This window comes from Nerophis ophidion, linkage group LG24 (assembly GCF_033978795.1).
Source record: "Nerophis ophidion isolate RoL-2023_Sa linkage group LG24, RoL_Noph_v1.0, whole genome shotgun sequence".
Lineage (NCBI taxonomy): Eukaryota > Metazoa > Chordata > Actinopteri > Syngnathiformes > Syngnathidae > Nerophis > Nerophis ophidion.
In genome coordinates, this window is record NC_084634.1 from 32,633,447 (window position 1) to 32,656,037 (window position 22,591).

Here is a 22,591-nt window from a genome sequence, read left to right on the forward strand (position 1 = left end):
TAGTAGTGTTGTTTCGATATCAATATTTTGGTGCTGTTATCCAAAACATTTTTGACACTTCTCGGTACTTTACAATACTTTTCAAAATAAAACTACCACAAAAAATGGCATTATTTGCTTTATTTTAACAAAAAATCTTGCAGTGCATTAAACATTTGTTTCTTATTGCAATGTTGTCCTTAATTGAAATAGTGAACATACAAGTCAACTTTTCTAGTGAACATACAAGTCACCTTTTCTTTTATTAGTAAGCTAACAGGCTCCTAATTTAGCTGCTGACGAATGCAGTAACATATTGTCATTTTGCATTCTATTATTTTGTCAACATTATAAAGGACAAGCTGTAAAAATGGATCATTATTTGTACTAGTTCATTTACTGTTAATATCGGGTTATTTTCCATTTCAAACATGTTCTATCTACACTTCTGTTAAAATTTAATAATCACTTATTTTTCTGTTTGGATACTTTACATTAGTTTTGGATGATACCAAAAATTCGGGTATCAATCCGATACCAAGTCGTTACAGGATCATACATTGGTCAATTTCAAAGTCCTCATGTGTCCAGGGAAGTATTTCTTGAGTGTATAAACATGATATGAATTATAAATATATATATATGTATTTTGTTATGCTAAAAAAAAAAAATATGTTATCATAGTATCGACTAGTTACGCTCCTGTACTTGGTATCATTACAGTAGATGTCAGGTGTAGATCCACCCATGGCGTTGGTTCACATTGTGACGCCGGTGAGCGACGTTGTGCAGTGAAGCATGTTTAGCTATTCCTCGTCCTGCAGGGATGATACTTGTGAGAAACTTACTTTATTTGTTGCCACAGAGGCGAGGATTAGTGATTTAGAAGTAGCTAAAACACTGCCGACTGCGGCTTGATTTTAGCCGCTAGCTAGCTAGCCATGTCTTAAAGCACCTCTTCCTGAGAGTGTTTCAGTGTTATAACTTCACTTCAAAATATGTCCTTTCTCCCTTTTCTGTCTACACACTGTGTCTACTTGTAAGTACTCTGTGATTGTGCGCTGCCGAACATGCTCATCTGCTCGCAAAACCAGCAATCTAATGACAGGAGACCGGGGGTGTGGATGACCGATACTTTTTAGAGGCGATATAGTATCGAATATGATTCATTAGTATTACCGGTACATCTTACAACCCTTGTATCTAGCATAGCAAAACACATTGCCTTGTGACAGAATGCTACTTTTTTAGCTGTAGTTAAATTAACTCCTCTGTCAGCAGCAGAATGGCTTTTGAATTTTGAAATAAACAATCACATTGCAGTATCTGTAAAGTGGTAGCCCACATCTAATGTTTTGTTGGTACACAATTAGCTCGACAGTGTATGTAACTGTATTTACAGACATGACGTGTTGCATATATAATGATCGATATTATAGTGACTCACTCGATGGACTGCTTGGTCAAGCTGATGTTTTTTACCAGTTGAATTTTAGGTAAGCACGCCATTTATTTAAAGTTCCACATTTGCAGCATTATGTTACTCATTCTTTCGGCTTCCGTCTACACCAATTTTTCGCACTCTCTTAGTGCTCACTTCTATAACCAGCAGTTCATCCTCAGTATACTCAAGTTCAAAAAGAGTAAATCCTCATTTGTTCAAAAATAGCCGTATTCGTCGTCTATTACCAAATCTGCCGTGATTAGAACACACAAGCGTTTGTTTTTGAAAATATGAACATATGAGTGTTCGTACTTTCGGAAACACACGCTTGCAACGGAAGTGTGTTGCTATGGGAACAGAAATAAATGCGCTGAGTAAATGAGCTCCATTGATGCTCAAAATGACCAAAATATGGTAAACATTATACATGTTACATATTGTTACGATCGTGTCTGTTACTATTTTACGTACACTTGCTGAATGTGTATATACAATGTTGATGGAGAGTTTTAAACTCTACAACAGTGACTCCCAATAGCCGCATTTTGCAAGCATTTTAATCTTCTGTAGAATCTTATTTAAAAAAAAAAAAGACGTGTTAATGTCATATTTGTGATCAATAGGAAAAAATCCAAATAAAAGTGCAGTTCCTCTTTAACAATTCCTAATTTATTTAAAACGACCCTCTTCTTGTGAAACAGGGAATGGATGATGTCCAAGTGCGCGGGGCTGCCACAGATATCTTCTCTTATCTGGTGGAGTACAACCCTTCCATGGTACGAGAGTTTGTCATGCAGGAGCCTCAGCAAAATGACGACGTGAGTACTTAGAGAATGCAACTTCCTGTCAGTTCTATGTGCAGTTATATGTAATTGTTCAAACTACAGTGGAACCTCCAAGATTCTGTCCCTCCACTTTTTTTCCCACCGTTACATGGTCAAATTGTTGTCATTGTAAAACTTTTAGAAACATTTTTAGTTTCATTTTAACACTGCAAGTGTAAAAATAACCTAACATCTTTTGTGATGTGTAGGACTGTCATTGACGAAGGATTCTCTTCGTCGAGTCTGATTCGTTAGATTTCGTCAACTATCAGTCGCATAAATGGCGTTCTTTTAAAAATAAATAAACATGAATTGAAATGTTGTAGTGTAGAGGTGCCAAGGTCGTTTTCATTGAGGGCCACATTGCAGTTATGTTTGGCCCAATAGGGCCGCTTTTATCAGTGTTATTACACAATTTGTTAACGCGTTTTATTAATAGATTTAAAAAAAAATTCAATTTGATAAAAATATGGTAAATTTGTAAATGGAAAAACATTACTGCTTTTTATGTTTGAAAAAGACAGCTCAGTTGCTAGAATTTTACTGTATTTTTTTTTTTTTACTATAAATAAAAAAAAACTGCAATTTTACAGTAAGATGTTGGCACCTGAGCTGCCTGTATTTTTTTTCACTGCAAATGAACAACTGTAGATTTTTCGTACTGTAAATGCCAAAACGGCACCACAGTTTTTTAAAGTAAAGAAAGTACCCGCATTTCAGTCTGGCCGCTCTGAAAACACTCTGTGGAAACGCTCCCCACCCACACAGCAAGTTGCCTCTTCTGAGCTGCTGTGAATTAGATTACCATAGTAACTAATTAGATTACCATAGTAACTAGTATATCATGACAAAGTGCAGATTCCAACCATTGAAATACTTAACATAGTTCAAGACTTACGGTCATTAGAAAACATCACTGTACATTATAATGGCAGCTACATTTTCCATTTTAAAGATCTAAAAAAAAAAATTGGGAATCTTTAGTGGGCTAGATTGAAAAGCTTGATGGGCTGCATGTGACCCTTTGTGCCTTAATTTGCCCAGGTCTAGTTTATATTGTTGTTAACTATACCTCTGCATAACATTGTAAGCTTATTAACTTTAAAGGAAACAACCCACCAGTCTTTCATCGTCTCCCATTGTGGTTACAGTGAAGCCAAGTGCTTCTTACGCTTCATCATACAAACGCCGTTTCCATATGAGTTGGGAAATTGTGTTAGATGTAAATATAAACGCAATACAATGATTTGCAAATCATTTTCAACCCATATTCAAAAAAAAAAAAGTCGAATGCTCATTTGTTTTTTTTATTCTTCATTGTTTTCATTTTGTTATAATAGCCGTTAAGGCTATAGCACTGTATTGGATCATGCTTGCTCTTGTTTGTTTTTTTTGTTTTTTTTGCATATTTGAAATAAAAATATATCAATCAATCAATCAAAAACCCATATTCAGTTGAATATGCTACAAAGACAACATATTTGATGTTCAAACTGATAAACATTTTTTTTTTGCAAATAATCATTAACTTTAGAATTTGATGCCAGCAACACATGACAAAGAAGTTGGGAAAGGTGGCAATAAATACTGATAAAGTTGAGGAATGCTCATCAAACACTTATGTAGAACATCCCGCAGGCTAGTTGGCGCAGTGGCCGTGCGCAACCTGAGGGTCCCTGGTTCAAATCCCACCTAGCAACAACCTCGTCACGTCTGTTTTGTCCTGAGCAAGACACTTCACCCTTGCTCCTGATGGGTGCTGGTTGGCGCCTTGCATGGCAGCTCCCTCCATCAGTGTGTGAATGTGTGTGTGAATGGGTAAATGTAGAAGTAGTGTCAAAGCGCTTTGAGTACCTTGAAGGTAGAAAAGCGCTATACAAGTACAACCCGTTTATCATTTATTTATTTATAGTTGGGTACCATGATTGGGTATAAAAGCAGCAAGCACAAGGAAGGGGCTAGGGTCACCACTTTGTAAGCTAATAGTCGAACAGGTTTAGAACATTTCTCAACGAGCTATTGCAAGGGATTTAGGGATTTTACCATCTACAGTCCGTAAAATCATCAAAAAGTTCAGAGAATCTGGAGAAATCACTGCACGTAAGCGATGATATTACGGACTTTTGATCCCTCAGGTGGTACTGCATCAAAAACCGACATCAGTGTGTAAAGGATATCACCACATGGACTCAGTAACACTTCATAAAACCACTGGCAGTAACTACAATTGGTCGCTACATCTGTAAGTGCAAGTTAAAACTCTACTATGCCAAGTTAAACCCATTTATCAACAATATCCTGAAACGGCGCTGGCTTGGCTGGGCCCGAGCTCCCCTAAGATGGACTAATGCAAAGTGGAAAGGTGTTCTGTGGTCTGACGAGTTCAGATTTCAAATTATATTTGGAAACAGAGGACGTGGTGTCCTCCAGAACAAAGAGGAAAATAACCATTCGGATTGTTATAGGCGCAAAGTTCAAAAGCCAGCATCTGTGATGGTATGGGGGTGTATTAGTGCCCAAGGCATGGGTAACTTACACATCTGTGAAGGCTCCATTAATGCTGAAAGGCACCATTAATGCTGAAAGGCACCATTAATGCTGAAAGGTACCATTAATGCTGAAAGGTAAATACAGGTTTTTGAGCAACATATGTTGTCATCCAAGCAACGTTATCATGGATGCCCCTGCTTGTTTTCAGCAAGACAAGTGTTACAACAGCGTGGTTTCGGGAAAAAAAAGAGTGCGGGTACTTTCCGCCTGCAGTCCAGACCTGTCTCCCATCGAAAATGTGTGACGCATTATGAAGCGTAAAATACCACAGCGGAGATCCCGGACTGTTGAACGACTGAAGCTCTACATAAAACAAGAATGGGAAAAATTCCACTTTCAAAGCTTCAACAATTAGTTTCCTCAGTTCCCAAACGTTTATTGCGTGTCGTTAAAAGATAAGGTGATGTAACACAGTGGTGAACATGCCCTTTCCCAACTACTTTGGCACGTGTTGCAGCCATGAAATTTTAAGTTATTATTTGCAAAACAAAATAAAGTTTATGAGTTTGAACATCAAATATCTTGTCTTTGAAGTGCATTCAATTGAATATGGGTTGAAAATGATTAGCAAATCATTGTATTCCGTTTATATTTACATCTAACACAATTTCCCAACTCATATGGAAACGGGGTTTGTATTTTGTTACGGCAAAAAAAAACAATTGTCACCGGCGTGGCCTGCCCTACTATGTGAAGACTGCCTTAATTAAACATCAGTGGTGTTCAATGTTGCAATAAAAAACAGCTGATAATTAAACACAGTGCTACCTACAGTTTTGTACACCCCATTTTTTAGAGAATAGGTTTTTCACAAACATTCGCGCAAAAAATGTGCACCAGTTTTTGTGTACTGTATACTAGGGCTGAGCGATCTATCGAGTTTGTAAGATATAATTATATATTTTTAAACAAGTTATGAAAAAAGAAAATATCGATATTTATTTCTCGTTAAAATGACCAAACACTGCTTATTAGTTGTGTTCCTTGTTCTCCCCCGCATCTCACTCCCTCTCAACACTTTATGGGCTACCAAACCCCTCACCTTCCTCCTTCCAAAACGTGCTTGCACATACAAGAGCAATACAAGAACATCCATGATTGGTTGGTTGTTTACAATGATGAGTCACGATTGGTTGAAATTAGGTCAAAACATTAGTGACAGGCCAATAAGAGGCAAGATAGGGCGAGTCATGGAATCAGGAAGGGAAATCACAACAGGCATCCCAAATGAAGAGAGTGTCGTAGAAGAGAAGAAGGAAAATTCAAGCGGGCGATTTATATATTAAACAAACTAGTGGAAGATGGCCATGGGATTCTCTTCTTTAGATTTTTATTTTAGCGATGTGGACGACGTTCAGGAAACCAACAGTGCGTCTACTTTGCTACATATGGACAAATGTATGCATCTGGATAAAACATTAATTTGAGTTGTTTACCATGTAAGCCCAAATCAAAACTGTTCTCGAGTTACCAGAAATGCTGCCAAAAAAGTCAAGTCACGTACTTGCTGCTGACCTGAACCATGTGTTACAGTCCATTACATCGTCGACTGGGAATTAAAAAGGGACTCCCTGCAAATATATTTTTTGAGTTTGATGCATGTTGTATTATTTGCACAGTTATGTTGCTTATTTCACATAGAACAACTATTTTTCCCATTTTATTTGTGTTATGTAATTCCGTTTTTTTTTCTGTGCTGTTAATACCCATCTTGACTAACTGGGTTAATAAAAGTGCCACTGACCGTTTACAGTACAGTTGTCATTCACTTCAATTTCACTGATTTTCGCTCAAAATGAATATCGTTATATTTATACTTTCACCGGAATATATATCGAATATCGAGTTTAATTAAAAATATATCAAGATACACTTTTTCGTCCATATCGCCCAGTTCTACTTTATACCAGGGTTGCCATAGACTAGTCAACGTTTTAGTGGTTCTACTCTGAGTGGGATTCGACTATCAACCTCGCAGTTGAATCAGCAGTCATTAAACCCCCTTGAGTACCTCTGCGTAGAGCAGATGTGTTGGGAACATGTTCCTAGATGAGGGAGGTGGTGCACGTCTGGACACGTCAACGTCAGACACGGAGCTTGCCGTGCCAGCGCACACCTTTATCGGGACAGAGTCGGAAGTTGGACACGGCGCCTCAGCTCGGGCAGGAAGCCTCACTTTTTGCTTCTCTCTGGCAACTTTAACGATCTTTCCGCAGGTTCACTTCTGGAAAGCTAGTTCGGACTTACTTCCTAGATAGACAAGTTTGAATATATTTTCGGCACTGCGTGAGATATGATGCTGACCTTACTAAAGGACCTCACAAAACCATCCAATCTCTATCATGTTTATTTGTTTGAGACTTTTTCTTTGAGGTGAAAATGAGACCCATTTTTTGTTCTCTAATGAAAGATTGTAATTATTTCATAGACTTTTTGTTGTTGTTGTTTTTTGATTTTTGAGACTCACATTGTATAATTTCTGACACCTGGTGACAGGTGAACAGTACTACACACTTCACAATTGCTTAAAAAAAACAAATGATGCTATAGATCTATTAACAATGGGCAAAAAACCTAATAAATCAGATTTGACTCTAAAAATCATTATTCAAAGATAGCTCTACCGTTTAGTATTGTTGAAGGGAACTTCCCTTTTTCGTTTACAATCATTATGAAAGACAAGACAAAATGTTTTTTTGTTTTTTTTGCATTCTAGGCTCATTCTTGGTGGCTCACAATGCAATTAATTCTACCTCTAAATCACTTTAAAAATGCATTGAAAAACTGTCACAAATACTTAATTTACGTTCCGTAACCTGTACAATAACCAAACTGTAGCGACATTGTTATTGTAAGAGCGGACACTGAGGAACTCTTTTTTTTTTTTTTTTAATTGTAGTAACACATCGGTGGACTTCGGTATTAGCCGTAAAAGCTAACTACGGCAAGAGATAAGCTAGCTTGTAGGACAGGGGTCGGCAACCCAAAATGTTGAAAGAGCCATATTGGACCAAAAATCCAAAAACAAATCTGTCTGGAGCCGCAAAAAGTTAAAATCCATATTACATACGGATAGTGTGTCATGAGATATACATTGAATTATGAGGACTTAAAGGAAACTAAATGAGCTCAAATATACCAATAAATGAGGCATAATGATGCAATAGGTACATAAAGCTAGCCTAAATAGCATGTTAGCATTGATTAGCTTGCAGTCATGCAGTGACCAAATATGTCTGATTAGCACACTCCACACAAGTCAATAACTTCAACAAAATTTTTAAGTTTTAAGTTTGGCGGACAAAATGAGACAGAAAAAGAAGTGGCATAAAAAACGTCCTAGAAAGTCGGAAAAAGTTATGCATGTAAACAAACTAAGGTGAGTTTGAGGACCGCCAAAATTAGTACGACAAAACGGCGCTCGCCAAATACTCGAATCAGTGAAGCATGTTTAATATTAACAGTGCGCTTTATAGCAATTACGGAGGTTTATGTCATGTCAGTCCTCTTATAGAAACCAAATTAAAACAAAAAATATGTTTTTTCCCCTCATCATTTCCATTTTCATATATTTTTGAAAAAGCTCCAGAGAGCCATTAGGGCGGCGCTAGAGAGCCGCATGCGGCCTCCGGAGCCGCGGGTTGCCGACCCCTGTTCTAGGACAAGACAAAACACGTTTCAGTTTGTAATGCACAACACTGCAACAAGACACCAATTTGTACAGACTGAAAAACATGAACAATCATTTTACAGTAGCTGTAGCCCTCATTTCTTGTTTTGTTTGTACACGGCCAGCCAGACAGCATATGCACTGTTTTAATAGCACGCATGACGTGCTATGTGTATCATGATTAATTTAAAGTGACTAACTCAATGTACACTTGTCTTATTGGTCCGGCTGGCCGGGAACGTTTTTTTCTATTTAGTTTAGGGTAAGCATGCCATTTATGTTGAAATAGCTTGTCTCTAAATTCCACATTTGCAGCTTCAAGTAGCTTTTAGCTCACTATCGACTTTCGTCTGCTCAAATGTTTAACCCTTTTGTTCGTGATGGCTTCTAGAATCAGCAGTTCATCCTCCATTCATTCAGCATCAAAAAGATAAGGTTCTAAATCCTCATTTGTCCTTGTTGATTGTTCCAAAATCTGCCATGTTTGGAACACAGACAAGCGTTTTGTATCCGGAAGTAGGAATACACGGTTGTTGCTGGAAGTCTGATGTGCGCTGCTATGGAAACGGAAATCATTGCACAGAAGAAGCCAGTTATTGATTATAATGGTCAAAATAGCTTCAATATTAAACATAATACATATTGTTATATACTGTTACTACATTTTATATACAAAACATTGATGGGAGGGTTTTGAAGTTAGACTGTGATTCTTATTAGCCGCATCTTCCAAGTGTTTTTTATCATCTTTAAATTCCTAAAAAAAGACGTGTTTGATTGATTGATTGATTAAAACTTTTATTAGTAGATTGCACAGTTCAGTAAATATTCTGTACAATTGACCACTAAATGGTAACACCCGAATACGTTTTTCAACTTGTTTAAGTTGGGGTCCACGTTAATCAATTCATGGTAATTCATGGTAATTCAGTGTGTTCTTGTCTTTCATAATGATTGTGAATGATAAGCAAAATTTCCCCCCAAAAATAGTCTAAAACAGATTAATTGTTTTAATATGATTCAGCCTTTGTCATACTTTTTGGAGCAGAAACGGAGGTCCCACTGTATGAAATGATGACACAACTAATTTAAAAATCAATGTTTTGGCCTTTTAGGACATCCTTCTGATCAACCTCATCATAGAACACATGATCTGTGACACAGACCCAGAGTTAGGGGGGGCGGTGCAACTGATGGGTTTGCTCCGAACTCTGGTGGACCCAGAAAACATGCTTGCTACCGCAAATGTGAGTTTGCATGCTACACAACCGCATTTGGTTTGGCACACATTTCTGTGTATTTTGTTTGAGTCTTGCGTCGTAACTCCAGACTGAAAATTACATGTCTTCTGGGGTTGTTGTCTCATTATACTCACTTAGTGACTGTTGGTTACATCACATCGTCTTATTCTCTTTCCAGAAAACAGAAAAGACTGAGTTCCTCAGTTTCTTTTACAAACACTGTATGCATGTCCTGTCAGCTCCACTACTGGCCAACACCACAGAGGAAAAGCCCAGCAAAGGTATTGCATGTCTGGAGGAGTGTGGGCAGGTCAGATATGTATTTGTGTTAAATCAACAGCTAAACAAACTCATTCTCCCTTCCCTTAGATGATTTCCAGACCTCACAGTTATTAGCCCTCATTTTGGAACTGCTGACATTCTGTGTCGAGCATCACACCTATCACATCAAGAACTACATCATCAACAAGGATATTCTCAGGAGGGTACTGGTACTCACTGCCTCTCAGCATGCTTTTCTGGCACTATGTGAGTTTTGAGCTCCGACAACATAACACTCCAATGTAGTTGGCCTTTTCTTGTTCTCAAATTCGGTTCCTGTGTCACCAGGTGCCCTGCGCTTCATGCGGAGAATTATCGGCTTGAAGGACGAGTTCTACAACCGCTACATTATGAGAAACTTTCTATTTGAGCCTGTCGTTAAGGCTTTTCTCAAAAATGGCTCGCGCTACAATCTCATGAACTCGGCCATCATTGAGATGTTTGAGTATGTCCGTGTGGTGAGTATTTTTCTATATCTGTTATCTTTTGTATTTCTTGGTGTGAGAAAACCAAAAGGTCACAACGAAACTCACCTGCAAAGCTTTTGTTCACAGCTATAGCCCTTTATGTAATGTTTATATACCATTAGGGATGTAACCACTAACCGGTTTTACTACTAATCGTGATTAAAATCACAGTGATCATTTCATCGCAAAGATTCCACTACACAACCGAGTGTTGAAATTATCAATACTCGCTATAAACAGACATTACGCTGCTTGTTATTTTCAGCACAACCTGCACAGAAGGTTTGTTGTAACTGAAATACACAAGAAATAAGAAATTAATAAGTTGTCTTGAGTTCTCAAAATGGCGGTTCTGTGTTCAAAAAATAAGTTTTAGGAACGCCCCCAACTTTGTTTAACCAATCAGCGTTCGACAGCACAGCCTGCCCCCAATACCTCGCTGGCAAAAAGTAGACCCAGGTAGTTTTTGGTGGAAACACATTGTAAACTATCTGTAAAAGTTATTGCGGTGGAAAAGGGCCTAAGGTTGGCCATAATGTAGTTCACGTGGAGTCTGCGAATCCTGCAAAGCTCAAATTTACTGCCATGCTGAATCTGCTCTGCGCACTGGTGTCTCACAAGACCCTGATAGGCATGTATTTTTTACGTAGACCCACAAATCCTCAATCCACCAGTCTGCATTTTGCTACTACAGCATATTATAAAACCAACTTCAGGCCAATGATGAATTAAATGTTTTCCACTACTCACTTTTGAGACATTTTCAGACATTTGATGTGCTCAATCTCTGACTGGCAGCATTCAACACTTTGTTCGGAGCTGCCAATAGGTAGCAAGTAATCCCAAAGCCACACCCATCCTGTGTACGTTCGAGTCTGTGAGAACCTTAACTCAAATTCCATCACAGTCATTTGTAACCAGAGGACCACCAGTACTATCACATGCCTAACAAGCTGTACACCTAAATGAAGACTGATTACTTAAATGCAATGCAAACACACTTTCATTGATGCATATTAATGATTTTGGTGTTCTTCCCTCCCTGTCCTTGTGTTTCTTACTTATCCCCCCCCCCCCCCCCCCCACACACACACACACACATACCTCCTTATGCACATCATTATCCTGCACTCCAAACTTTGTGTCTTCCTCCCTTTCCAACCTTCCCTGCCCTCCCCTCTTGTCTCTCCATTTTCCCTAGGAGGATGTAAAATCTCTCACTGCTCATATAATAGAGAATTACTGGAAGGCTCTGGAAGATGTGGACTATGTCCAGACTTTCAAGGGCCTCAAGCTGCGATATGAACAGCAGCGTGAGAGGCAAGATAACCCTAAACTGGACAGGTGAGTTATTCCTAGTACACGATATGGTGTAGTACGGCTTCCAGTTAGCATCTTTGTGTCACGTACGGTATATTTACTGTAATAGGGATGGAAAAAATGTCAACCAGATTGCTGAGGCTGTTGCATTTTATTAAATACAATATTTTCAGAACAATTTACTTTTATAGTGTTTGACTACCATGCAATAAGGGCTGGGCGAATAAACAATATTTATAAATATTGCTAAATAACTTTTCTTTATAATAATAATGATAAGATACAATTTTGGTAGCAATAATTATTCCACATTCTAAAAAAAAACAAGACTAACCTACTAATGATGACTCATAAACACAAAGTTTCAAAACCCCAAACTAGTGAAGTTGGCATGTTGTGTAAATCGGAAATATAAACAGAATTCAATGATTTGCAAATCATTTTCAGCCTATATTCAATTGAATACACTGTGAAAGACAAGATACCTAGCGTTTGAACTGATAAACGTTATTTTTTGCAAATATTAACTCATTTAGAATTTGAGGCCTGCAGCATGTTTCACAAAAGCTGCCACAAGTGGCAAAAAAACCTGAGAAAGTTGAGGAATGCTCCTCAACCACTTATTTGGAACATCCCACAGGTGAACATGCTAATCAGGAACAGGTGGGTGCCATGATTGGGTATAAAAACAGCTTCCATGAAATGCTCAGTTATTCACAATCAAGGATGGGGCAAGGGTTACCAAATTGTCAACAAATGCTTGAGCATGTTGTCCAACAGTTTCAGAACAACACTTCTCAACGAGCTATTGCAAGGAATTTAGGGATTTCACCATCTATGGTCTGCAATGTCATCAAAAGGTTCAGAAAATCTGCAGAAATCACTGCACGTAAGCGGCAATGTCTGTGACCTTCGATCCCTCAGGCGGTACTGCATCAAAAAGCGACATCAGTTTGTAAAGGATATCACCACATGGTCTCAGGAACACTTCAGAAAACACAGTCAGTAACTACAGTTTGTCACTACATCTGTAGGTGAAAGTTAAAACTCTACTATGCAAAGCGAAAAATAAACTTAATAAACTGACATTTAATAAACTTAAAAAAATGTCAGAAGTGTGTTTATGGTATAAATGTTGTGTTGTTTTTAGTGTAGACGATGCTGATTTTTCCAAGCCTAACGTTCATCTATCTATCGTACGATTTATGGAGAAATCGTGTCATTTCCAGATGTTTTCTCCAACATACACCACAGGCCAAAAGTTTGGACACACCCTCTTATTCAATCTGTTTTCTTTATTTTCATGACTATTTACATTGTAGATGATCACTGAATGCATCAAAACTATGAATGAACACATGTGGAGTTATGTACTTAACAAAAAAAGGTGAAATAACTGAATACATGTTTTATATTCCAGTTTCTTTAAAATAGCCCCCCTTTGCTATGATTACTTCTTTGCACACTCCTGGCATTCTCTCAATGAACTTCAAGAGGCAGTCACCTGAAATGGTTTTTACTTCACAGGTGTCATAGTTTCGATGCCTTCAGTGACAATCTACAATCTAAATAGTAATGAAAGTAAAGAAAACCCATTGAATGAGAAGGTGTGTCTAAACGTTTGGTCTGTACTGTAGATTTTTGGCCATATTAGCCATAGCCAAATTCCCTCCACACTGTTGAGTGCATTGGGCAGCATTTAGCCATATTGATGTTGACTGATATGAAAAAGTATTGTGATCTGTTTTCCCATGTTGCCTCGCTCTACTCACACCCATTCAGTATTGAAATAAGACATTACGAATCTCTTAACAAAGCTTGTTGTTAATTAGTTCAATAAATACCTCCACGATACTGTTACAAACCATCTACAATGGGTGTTTTGTTATTATCATCATTCATTAGCATGCGCTCCATCCTGAGAAACCACCGCTTCCGTCGGGACGCACGGACACTGGAGGACGAAGAGGAGATGTGGTTCAACACGGACGAAGAAGACATTGAAGATGGCGAGGCTGTGGTATCTGACAAGGCGAAGAATGAGGAAGACCTCATGGAACCTATAAGCAAGTTCATGGAGAGAAAGAAATGTAAGTTATATTTTTTTTTACTTTTTTTAAAGGCAGTGAGACTTCCAGTATTGGCGTCTTCATTCATGCTTAAACAATACACAAGCCTCTAGCTCGGTGGCAGTAATGCTTAAAATGATGAACAGGCTGACCAGGAAATACAAAAGTGTACACTGCCCTTGAGAATATGTATCGTACGAAAAGAGTGTTTAATGGACTCTATGCTTGACATTTGGAATTTTGGATACCGTCCTAAAAGGTCTTGTAAGCTGTGAAGGATTTCCTAAGAAGCATCATTTGTCTTTCTGTGCCTGTAGTGAAAGACACAGACGACAAGGACGTTCTGGGCAAGTCAAGCTTGTCAGGCAGGCAGAACCCCAGCTTCAAGCTCTCCTTTTCTGGCTCCACCAAAACTAGTCTGTCAAGTCCTCCTTCATCCACCTCCTTGAATCCCGGTTCTCCCGGTTCACCTGAGCCTCCTGTCTCAGCGACACGGAACTCACCTCCTACCCCAGCAGTAACCACAAAGGTAGGTCAAACTCTATTTTCAAACTATTTATTTTATTTCACACAAAAAGAATAAGAATAAAACATACCTGCACGCATCCACACTCAGCAGTATTGACAATATCAAACATTGCACTGCATTGAGGGTTGAACAAAAAAGCCATTGTAGAATAACTACAATTCTATATGTTGTATTCTAAGATAAAATAATATAAAATATATTTTAAAATGTATATAAATTTAAGATATAAAAAATAAAACAAACATAACAGTAGTATTAATAATGAGTTTTGCAATTAATGAAATAAAAAATAAAAGAATAAAAGTCAAGAACCTAAGAGTTTAAAATGATTAGAACAAAGCCTGATTAAAAAGGTTGGCCTTTTATTGTTTTATTTTATTTATTTTTTCCTAGTATCAGTCCTTAGGCTCTTCAGCAGGCTGTTCCACAGGTGGGGTCTGTTGTAGCTGAATGCCGGCTCACCGTGTGTCTTTCTTTTGGTATTGATAAAGATAAAGGGCTGGTTCCAGAGGACCTTCGGATCTGTGAGAGTTGATATCTCAAAAACAGGTCAGATAGATAAGAAAGTACAAGGCCATTAAGGCATTTAAAAATGGTGCAATATATCTCCAACCTCTGGTCCTTGGCAGAATGCGTGCTGCTGAGTTGTGTAATAATTGTTGATTTTTAATACAGGGGAACCTTGATTTACTAACTTAGTTGGTTCTTGAATAGGGTTCGTAAAGTTTGTATAGTTAAGCAAATTCTTCCGTTAGAAACATTTTTAATATGATTTTTGAGTTAGAGCCTTGACAATGTCCCTATTTTAGTGAAGATGGGGGTGTGGAAAGCCTTCAAAAGCAGGAAGTGAAGTGTGTTCATGGTCGATGAGAGGAATTATTTTTTGACTTTTCCTGAAAAATGTCATTAAAATATTTCCAATAAATATTTGAGTTATTTTGCTAACAGACAGAGGCGAAAAACATAACGTCTTTGACAGAGGTAAGACAGTCTGCTTTCTTCAAAGCAATACTTTCGCCTTGAGCGTTTTCAAGGCGACACAGAGCCAGCCGGTCACGTGGCACAGCACGGAGGTCATCACCCCAAAAAAATGTCCAACTCTAGAAATATGAGGAAACTGAAGAACTACTTGATGAATCGTCAATCCATCAATCTATTTTTTCATCGTTTGTGTCCAGGTACACTCAAGCGAAAAGCAGTATACAACCTTGACAAGTCGCCTCCTCATAAACTGTCACCCAGAAAATATATTTGTAGCCAGCAAAGCCAAACATCACTTTGTGAGATATTTACATTATTAAAAGTAAAGTTGTTAGTTGACTTTTCGGAGAAACGGTATTTTCCAAACTGTTTTAAACGTGTCCACTGTGGAGGACACTGCTTCTTAGAAAGTAAAAGCTGAAAGACACTAAAGTGAGCGTTATTGTTTTACACCGGATGTTTACATTATAACTTTAAAGACATGTTTATTTTTAATATTTGCTTGAAACAGTGGATGTCCCCTGCATAATGCTTTGCACATAAAAATACATGTATGTACAAACCCCGTTTCCATATGAATTGGGAAATTGTGTTCGATGTAACAATAAACGGAATACAATGATTTGCAAATCCTTTTCAACCCATATTCAGTTGAATATGCTACAATGCTACAAACACAACATATTTGATGTTAAAACTGATAAACATTTTTTTTTTTTTTGCAAATCATTGTATTCCGTTTATATTTACATGTAACACAATTTCTCAACTCATATGGAAATGAGGTTTGTAGTAGGGTTGTATAGTATCGCGGTACTAATGAATCAAAAACGGTACTATAGTCTGTTTGAAAAGTACCTGCTCCCGGGCATGGTTTTACAAGCAGAAGAGCAAGTTTGGCAGCACACAATCACAGATTACTTACAAGCAGACAGTGTGTTGACAGAAAAGGCAGAACGGACGCATTATGGCCTAAAAACTAAAGTTGAACACTGACACGCCCTTAGGAAGAGGTGCTTTAAGACATGGCTAGCTAGTTAGTGACAAATGTTCATCTGCAGTCAGCAGTGTTTTAGCTTCTTCTAAATCACTAATCCTCGCTTCCATGGCGACAAATAAAGTAAGTTTCTTACAAGTATCATCCCTGTAGGGTGACGAATAGCTAAACATCCGGCGTCACAATGTAAAAAAATGCCGTGGGTGGATTTACACCTGACATCCACTGTAATGATACAAAGTACAATAGTGTATCTAGTCGATACTACTATGATTACATCAATATTTTTTATTGTCACAAAATCTTTTTTCGTTTTTTTTTTAATTCATATTATATTCATAGAATCAGGAAATACTTTGCTGGACACATGAGAACTTAAATTATGACCACTGTATGATCCTGTAACTACTTCGTATTGGATCAATACCTAAATTTTTGGTATCATCCCAAACTAATTTTAAGTATCAAACAGAAGAATAAGTGATTATTACATTTTAACAGAAGTGTAGATAGAACATGTTGAAGCAGAAAATATAAAGATATTAACAATAACTGAACAAGTTGATTAAAAATATTTTTTTACAGCTTGTCCTTCATAATTTTGAAAAAATACGAGAATGATAAATGACACAATATGTTACTGCATATGTCAGCAGACTAAAAAGTAGTCTTTGTTTACTTACTAATAAAAGACAAGTTGTCTAGTATTAACTATTTTATTTAAGGACAAACTTGGTCTTCGATTGCAATAGGAAACATATGTTTAATGTACCCTAAGATTTTTTTGTTAAAATAAAGCCAATAATGCCATTTTTGTGGTCTATTATTTAAAAAAGTATCAAAATACATTTTGGTACCGCGACCAAAATATTGGTATCGGGACAACCCTAATTTTCTAGTAATAAATACGATTAGAACATTTTAGCCTTATGTTTATCTTCAGTGACATTTAGCGGACATACACCACAATCGTTTTTCACTGGCGAGTCGCGAAGCTCTCTGTTTTTCCTGTGTGCGGTCTCGCGAAGTCGCTTGCCACCCATCGAAACAAAAATTGTGAATGACTAAAGAGGGCTCACTGCCCTAAGTGAATTATCCTGTATCATAAACATGCTCAGGTGCTAAGAACGAAGAGACCTCTTTCCCTGTTTGAAGTGAAAAAAACTTTATCCCCTAGCGGTTACATAACCTCACCAATTAGATTACTGTTTTTTCCAAACCATAGGGTGTAAGGTGCGCTGCCGATTAGCGGGTCTAGTCAGGTCTATTTTCATATATAAGGCACATTAGAGGGGTCATACTATTTTATTTTTCTTGGAAATGTAAAACACTTCCTTGTGGTCTACAGAACATGTAGTGGTGGTTCTTTAGTCTAAATGTTGCATATATTAGGTTTTACAGATCATCTTCAAGTCGCTTTAGGATGCGCCGTTTTGTGGGCGGTTTTATTTACGTCGCTCACCTTCGACAGCGTCTTCTCCCCGTCATCTTTGTTGTAGTGGTATAGCGTGCACAGGAGTGGGAAAAGTGTCAAAAGATGGAGCTAAATGTTTTAATGACATTCAGACTTTAATCAATAACGGAGCAGCATCTCCTCATCTGGAAACAAAGACAACGCCGGAAATGTGTCCAGTGAAAAAATGTCCGACCGGAACTCTGTAATAACTAAAGTTCCTTGGGTAAATAATGTAAACTCAATACACAGGTATGTTTTAGGTCTCTCATGGCGAGTTCACTGACAGATATAAGTAAGAACTTTACATTACCTTATATTAGAAAGGGCAACAGCAGAGGATGAATGTCCCATAACAAGAAGAGAGAGGGAAAAAAAAGAAGCTATTGAGGACGTTGTCGTCACAGACTACAAAGGCGGAAGCGTGCAAATTTTCAAGACTTATGCAGTTCCCAAATACAGATAAGCAGGTACCAGAAGGTAAGAAAAGTTGATTTTGTATAATTTTGTGAAAAAAAACGTCAGATGATTTGTCTTACCTTACACACAATAATAATACTCGTATGTTGAAGCACAGTACATTCCATCAAGCGGTGCGGCTTCATAGCTTACCAAATTCATACTAAAACATTTTGATAGATTTTTGAGCGCTGTGTGTTGTGTTCTATATTTTCAATGGAACATATACAATTTTGGTGTTGTTTACTGGAGTCGTATTGCAGTCTACACGTCTCTCGTATGTGTGACTGCCATCTACTGGTCACACTTACAAATACACCATGTACCAAATAAAATAGCTTCAAGGACAGTAAGCACAACCAAAATTTGTCCGTACATTAGGTTATAGGGAGAGTTTTGAGAAAATAAAAAGATTTTAAGTGCGCCTTTTAGTCGGCAAAAATACGGTATTTGTGCAGCCCTAATGTAAAGATTGAAGAATGGGACCTAAAATTGAGCCTTTGTTAACCCCAGTTGTGTCAGTAGAATTGACTGAGGTTGGATTATAGAGACCACAGTTTGCCTCTGTGCAATATAGAAAATGACTATCGTGATATTCGAGTATACCTTCTCACGCAGTTGCTTTTAGCTACGGGCATTACACCTCAGGCTTTTCTCAATCTTTCTTGTCTCTCCTTCTCACAGAGACATAAAACAAGCGCACCTTCCTACACATGTCACTTATGTCGTGCTTGCAACGTCATACGCTCTTGCGGAGCAGAAAGGTAGCGACATGGATGACGTTAGCAGTGGTGCGAGTAGTAATACGAGACAAAGAGGTTGCGAATCTGATAACAAATGAAGGAAGAAGAATACATTCCGAAGAAAAACAGCACAGGGTCTATCGTCTCGCAGTGGTTTGGCTTCAAGTGGGAATTTCCAGATCAACATTGTATGAAACAAAATAGTCAACAGAAGATAACGTCCGCAGGAACCTACCACATAGCGAAGGATATACACTATTGGATTTCCTTTTATACGTCTAATTTTTATTTGACTGTTATTGAAATATCTTGTGTGACATCATGCACAGAAGTGCACTTTATTTGTTTTAAAATATTGTAGTGGCGTTCTGTACAAAAAGTGCACTTTGAGTGTTTTTTTGATATGTCATCTTAGTGACATCATGCACAAAAGTGCACTAATAGCTTGTTTTAGAATGTCTCTGACTATCTTGCACTTATTTTTTGGAAATGACATGAATGTTTGTGCCACTGCTTAATAAGTGTTTCATAAATTCAGTTTTGGTAAATTTACTTAGTTGTGATTTCCCTCTCTGCATTAAAGTTTAAAATCAACATATACCGTATTTTTGGGATTATAAATCGCTCCGGAGTATAGGTCGCACAGGCCGAAAATGCATAATAAAGAAGGAAAAAAACATATACGTCGCACTGGAATATAAGTCGCATTTTTGGGGGAAATTGATTTGAGAAAATCTAACATCTTTATAATAAATAAAGAATAGTGAACAACAGGCTGAATAAGTGTACGTTATATGACGCATAAATAACCAACTGAGAAGGTGCCTGGTATGTTAACGTAACATATTACGGTAAGAGTCATTCAAATAACTATAACGTATAGAACATGCTATACGTTTACCAAACAATCGGTCACTCCTAATCGATAAATCCCATGAAATCTTCCTCGATGTCGCTTCTAAACACCTCTGTCAACTCCAAAAGTATGCGCCGCTTCCTCTTGTCGTTTTCTGCTGCGTATTTCACTACGTCCAGCTTGTAATCTGCAGTACATGATTTCCTTTTCGGTCCAATTTTTGTTCAGCCCTTCTCAGTTTTTATAAGCTACCGCCAACTATGAAATGATTAATTTTAATAGCTAAGGCAGTAGCATATAGCATATAGCAGTTAGAGTTCCATTACCCTCCCTCGCCAAATTCTTATTGGTTGACGTGTGTGTGACGATTGCTGACATTTTCTTGGTCTCTTCCGTGAATGAGATAAATAATATTATTTGATATTGTGTAATCTGCGGTACATGTATCCTTTTCACTGCCATTTTTGTTCAGCCCTTCTCAGTTTTTTATAAGTTACCGCCAACGATGAAATGATCCATTTTAATAGCTACGGCAGTAGCATATAGCAGTTAGCATTCCATGACCCACAATGCACTTCTGCCATGACCCTCCCCCGCCGAATTTTTATTGGTTGACGTGTATGTGACGATTGCTGATATTTTCTTCGTCTCTTCCGCGAATGAGATAAATAATATTAGTTGATATTTTACAGTAATGTGTTAATGATTTCACATATAAGTCGCTCCGGAGTATATGTCGCACCCCCAAACCATGAAAAAAACTGCGACTTGTTGTCTGAAAAATACGGTATTAATGCAGTATGAACAACATGTTTTAATGTAGACACATAGAATCATCATACTGGTGTGATTATATGCATCAAGTGTTAATTCAAGGCTAAGGCAAAATATCGAGACAATCGTGTATTGAGATATTAATAAAGGGCTGTATCGCCCAGGCCTATAATTAAACATTAAGTACTTGGTCATTTGCAGGGAGGATTAGTGGGACTGGTGGACTATCCCGATGATGATGATGACGAGGAAGAGGAGGAGGAGGAAGAAGGAGAGAGTAAAGATGACCCTCTGCCACCTTCAAAAAAATCCAAGCTGAACTCCTAAAGATGCGCCGCGGTCTCTGTTTGTGCTCCACTCAGACAGTTTCTGAACACGGGAATGATCTAACTTGTAAACACACGGAACGAATGAGAGCCACACACTGCTGGTGGTCACAAGAGGAGACGGACTGGAACAGATAAGGGGAAACACGCCTCGTCCTCGTCAGAGCAGCCCAACTCAAACAAGTGCCAATCAGGAGGCCAGACTAAGAGAGGACAACACAGGTGAGGGTCAAGTCAAGGGGGCGGGAACAGTCACACTTAGGTTTGTCAATGGTCTCCAACCTGACCCAGAGGTCTCACCATGGTAAAGAAACTGATACAAAACAAACATGTATATGCAGACAGAAATCCCAGGAGATTGTGGACTCGGATCATGATCCGTTTGTCTCCCCGCCGCCCCCACTCAGGGAAGGACATCAGTTGCCCAAATGGTTCAGCCAATTCACACTCACACACTCATCCCTTTTATAATCTCTCCAGAATCTTCTTTTCTTCCTCTCCTTATCTGTTTTTCTTTTTTTTAAGTTAGCATGCACGACCCGGTAGGAGGCAGCGTGTGGCACAGAGAGCCGTCTTTGTTGTATTCTGATGATGTCATCAGTGTTGTCAGTACTCAGTGGACATTATTTCTCCCAAAAGGAGGGAGCAAACAAAAAGCCAGCAGTTTTCTCTCTTCGTTTCATTTTCTTGCTCTGATTTGTCCCGCAAAACCATTCTCCGGTTTGTTTTTGTAAATTATGACGACAACAAAAGAGTTCCTGCCTTTAAATGTTCAGGATGTTTTCAGTCACACTTGAACAGGTTTTTAAAAGACCTCAGTAGGTGAGCTACTTTTACCATTTTTGCCCTTTGAAACTGCAGATTTTTTGGAGAAATTTGTAATCCCGTCTTGATTAAAGATTGAGTGGAATTCTAGATGTGATGTATTTTGTCATATCTTCTCATTTTTTTCTTTTTTTCTTTTACATGAGTGTACACTTAGTTGTTCAGAATACTTGGGACCATTAAAATGATCTTTGCTTTAAGGTGTCTTACTACCGTTTGTCTTCAAGTGCTTCCTTGTGGGTTGTACCTACTTTAGGTCTGGGAATGACACCATGCTTGCACCCGGGTTCAGTTCAAAACATTTTTTTCAGCATACTCTTTAAAAACAGTATCTGTAAAGTCTTACGTTTTTTTTAAATCCTACAATTTGTATTTAAGGCCTTAAAATGTCTATAATTTTCCTTAAATCTCAGAAAAGTTAAAAAAAATAGATTTCTGTGACCCTTGATTAAAATATGCCTTAACTAAAGTCTTCCCTTGAGATGTTTTGATTCTTGAGGACGTTATAACTTATAGCGTCCTCAAAAATCATAGCCTATAACTTAAATACAAAAGGGAACTAAAGTAAGTTACCTGTCCTACCTGGCCGGAATTAATCGCGCACCTCCTAGTGTGCTGTTCCGGCTCAACATAGCAGAGAAGAAAACTGAACGAAAGCCCGCAGCAAAGCCGGATTATATGCGTAAAATGGGTAAGTGCAAGTTGAACGATTTATGAACAATCAATTTAATGCATGGTTGATACCGGTGGATGGAAACGTTCT

The 22,591-nt window shown here is 38.0% G+C and overlaps 1 protein-coding gene across 2 annotated transcripts in view; it reads left to right on the top strand.

Moving 5' to 3' along the window:
- The window catches only part of LOC133542404 (serine/threonine-protein phosphatase 4 regulatory subunit 3), a 50,282-nt gene extending 28,254 nt beyond the window's left edge, over positions 1-22,028 (top strand). The window contains exons 7-15 of one of the 2 annotated variants that reach the window (XM_061886487.1): positions 2,125-2,241; positions 9,583-9,714; positions 9,887-9,989; positions 10,078-10,236; positions 10,318-10,487; positions 11,698-11,840; positions 13,722-13,906; positions 14,203-14,414; positions 20,879-22,028. In XM_061886487.1, the coding sequence (XP_061742471.1) occupies positions 2,125-2,241; positions 9,583-9,714; positions 9,887-9,989; positions 10,078-10,236; positions 10,318-10,487; positions 11,698-11,840; positions 13,722-13,906; positions 14,203-14,414; positions 20,879-21,004 (1,347 nt within the window). In that variant the 3' untranslated portion in view covers positions 21,005-22,028. The remainder of the gene's footprint in view (positions 1-2,124; positions 2,242-9,582; positions 9,715-9,886; positions 9,990-10,077; positions 10,237-10,317; positions 10,488-11,697; positions 11,841-13,721; positions 13,907-14,202; positions 14,415-20,878) is intronic. The other variant, XM_061886488.1, reaches the window with a different exon arrangement.
- The last annotated feature ends 563 nt before the right edge of the window (positions 22,029-22,591 follow it).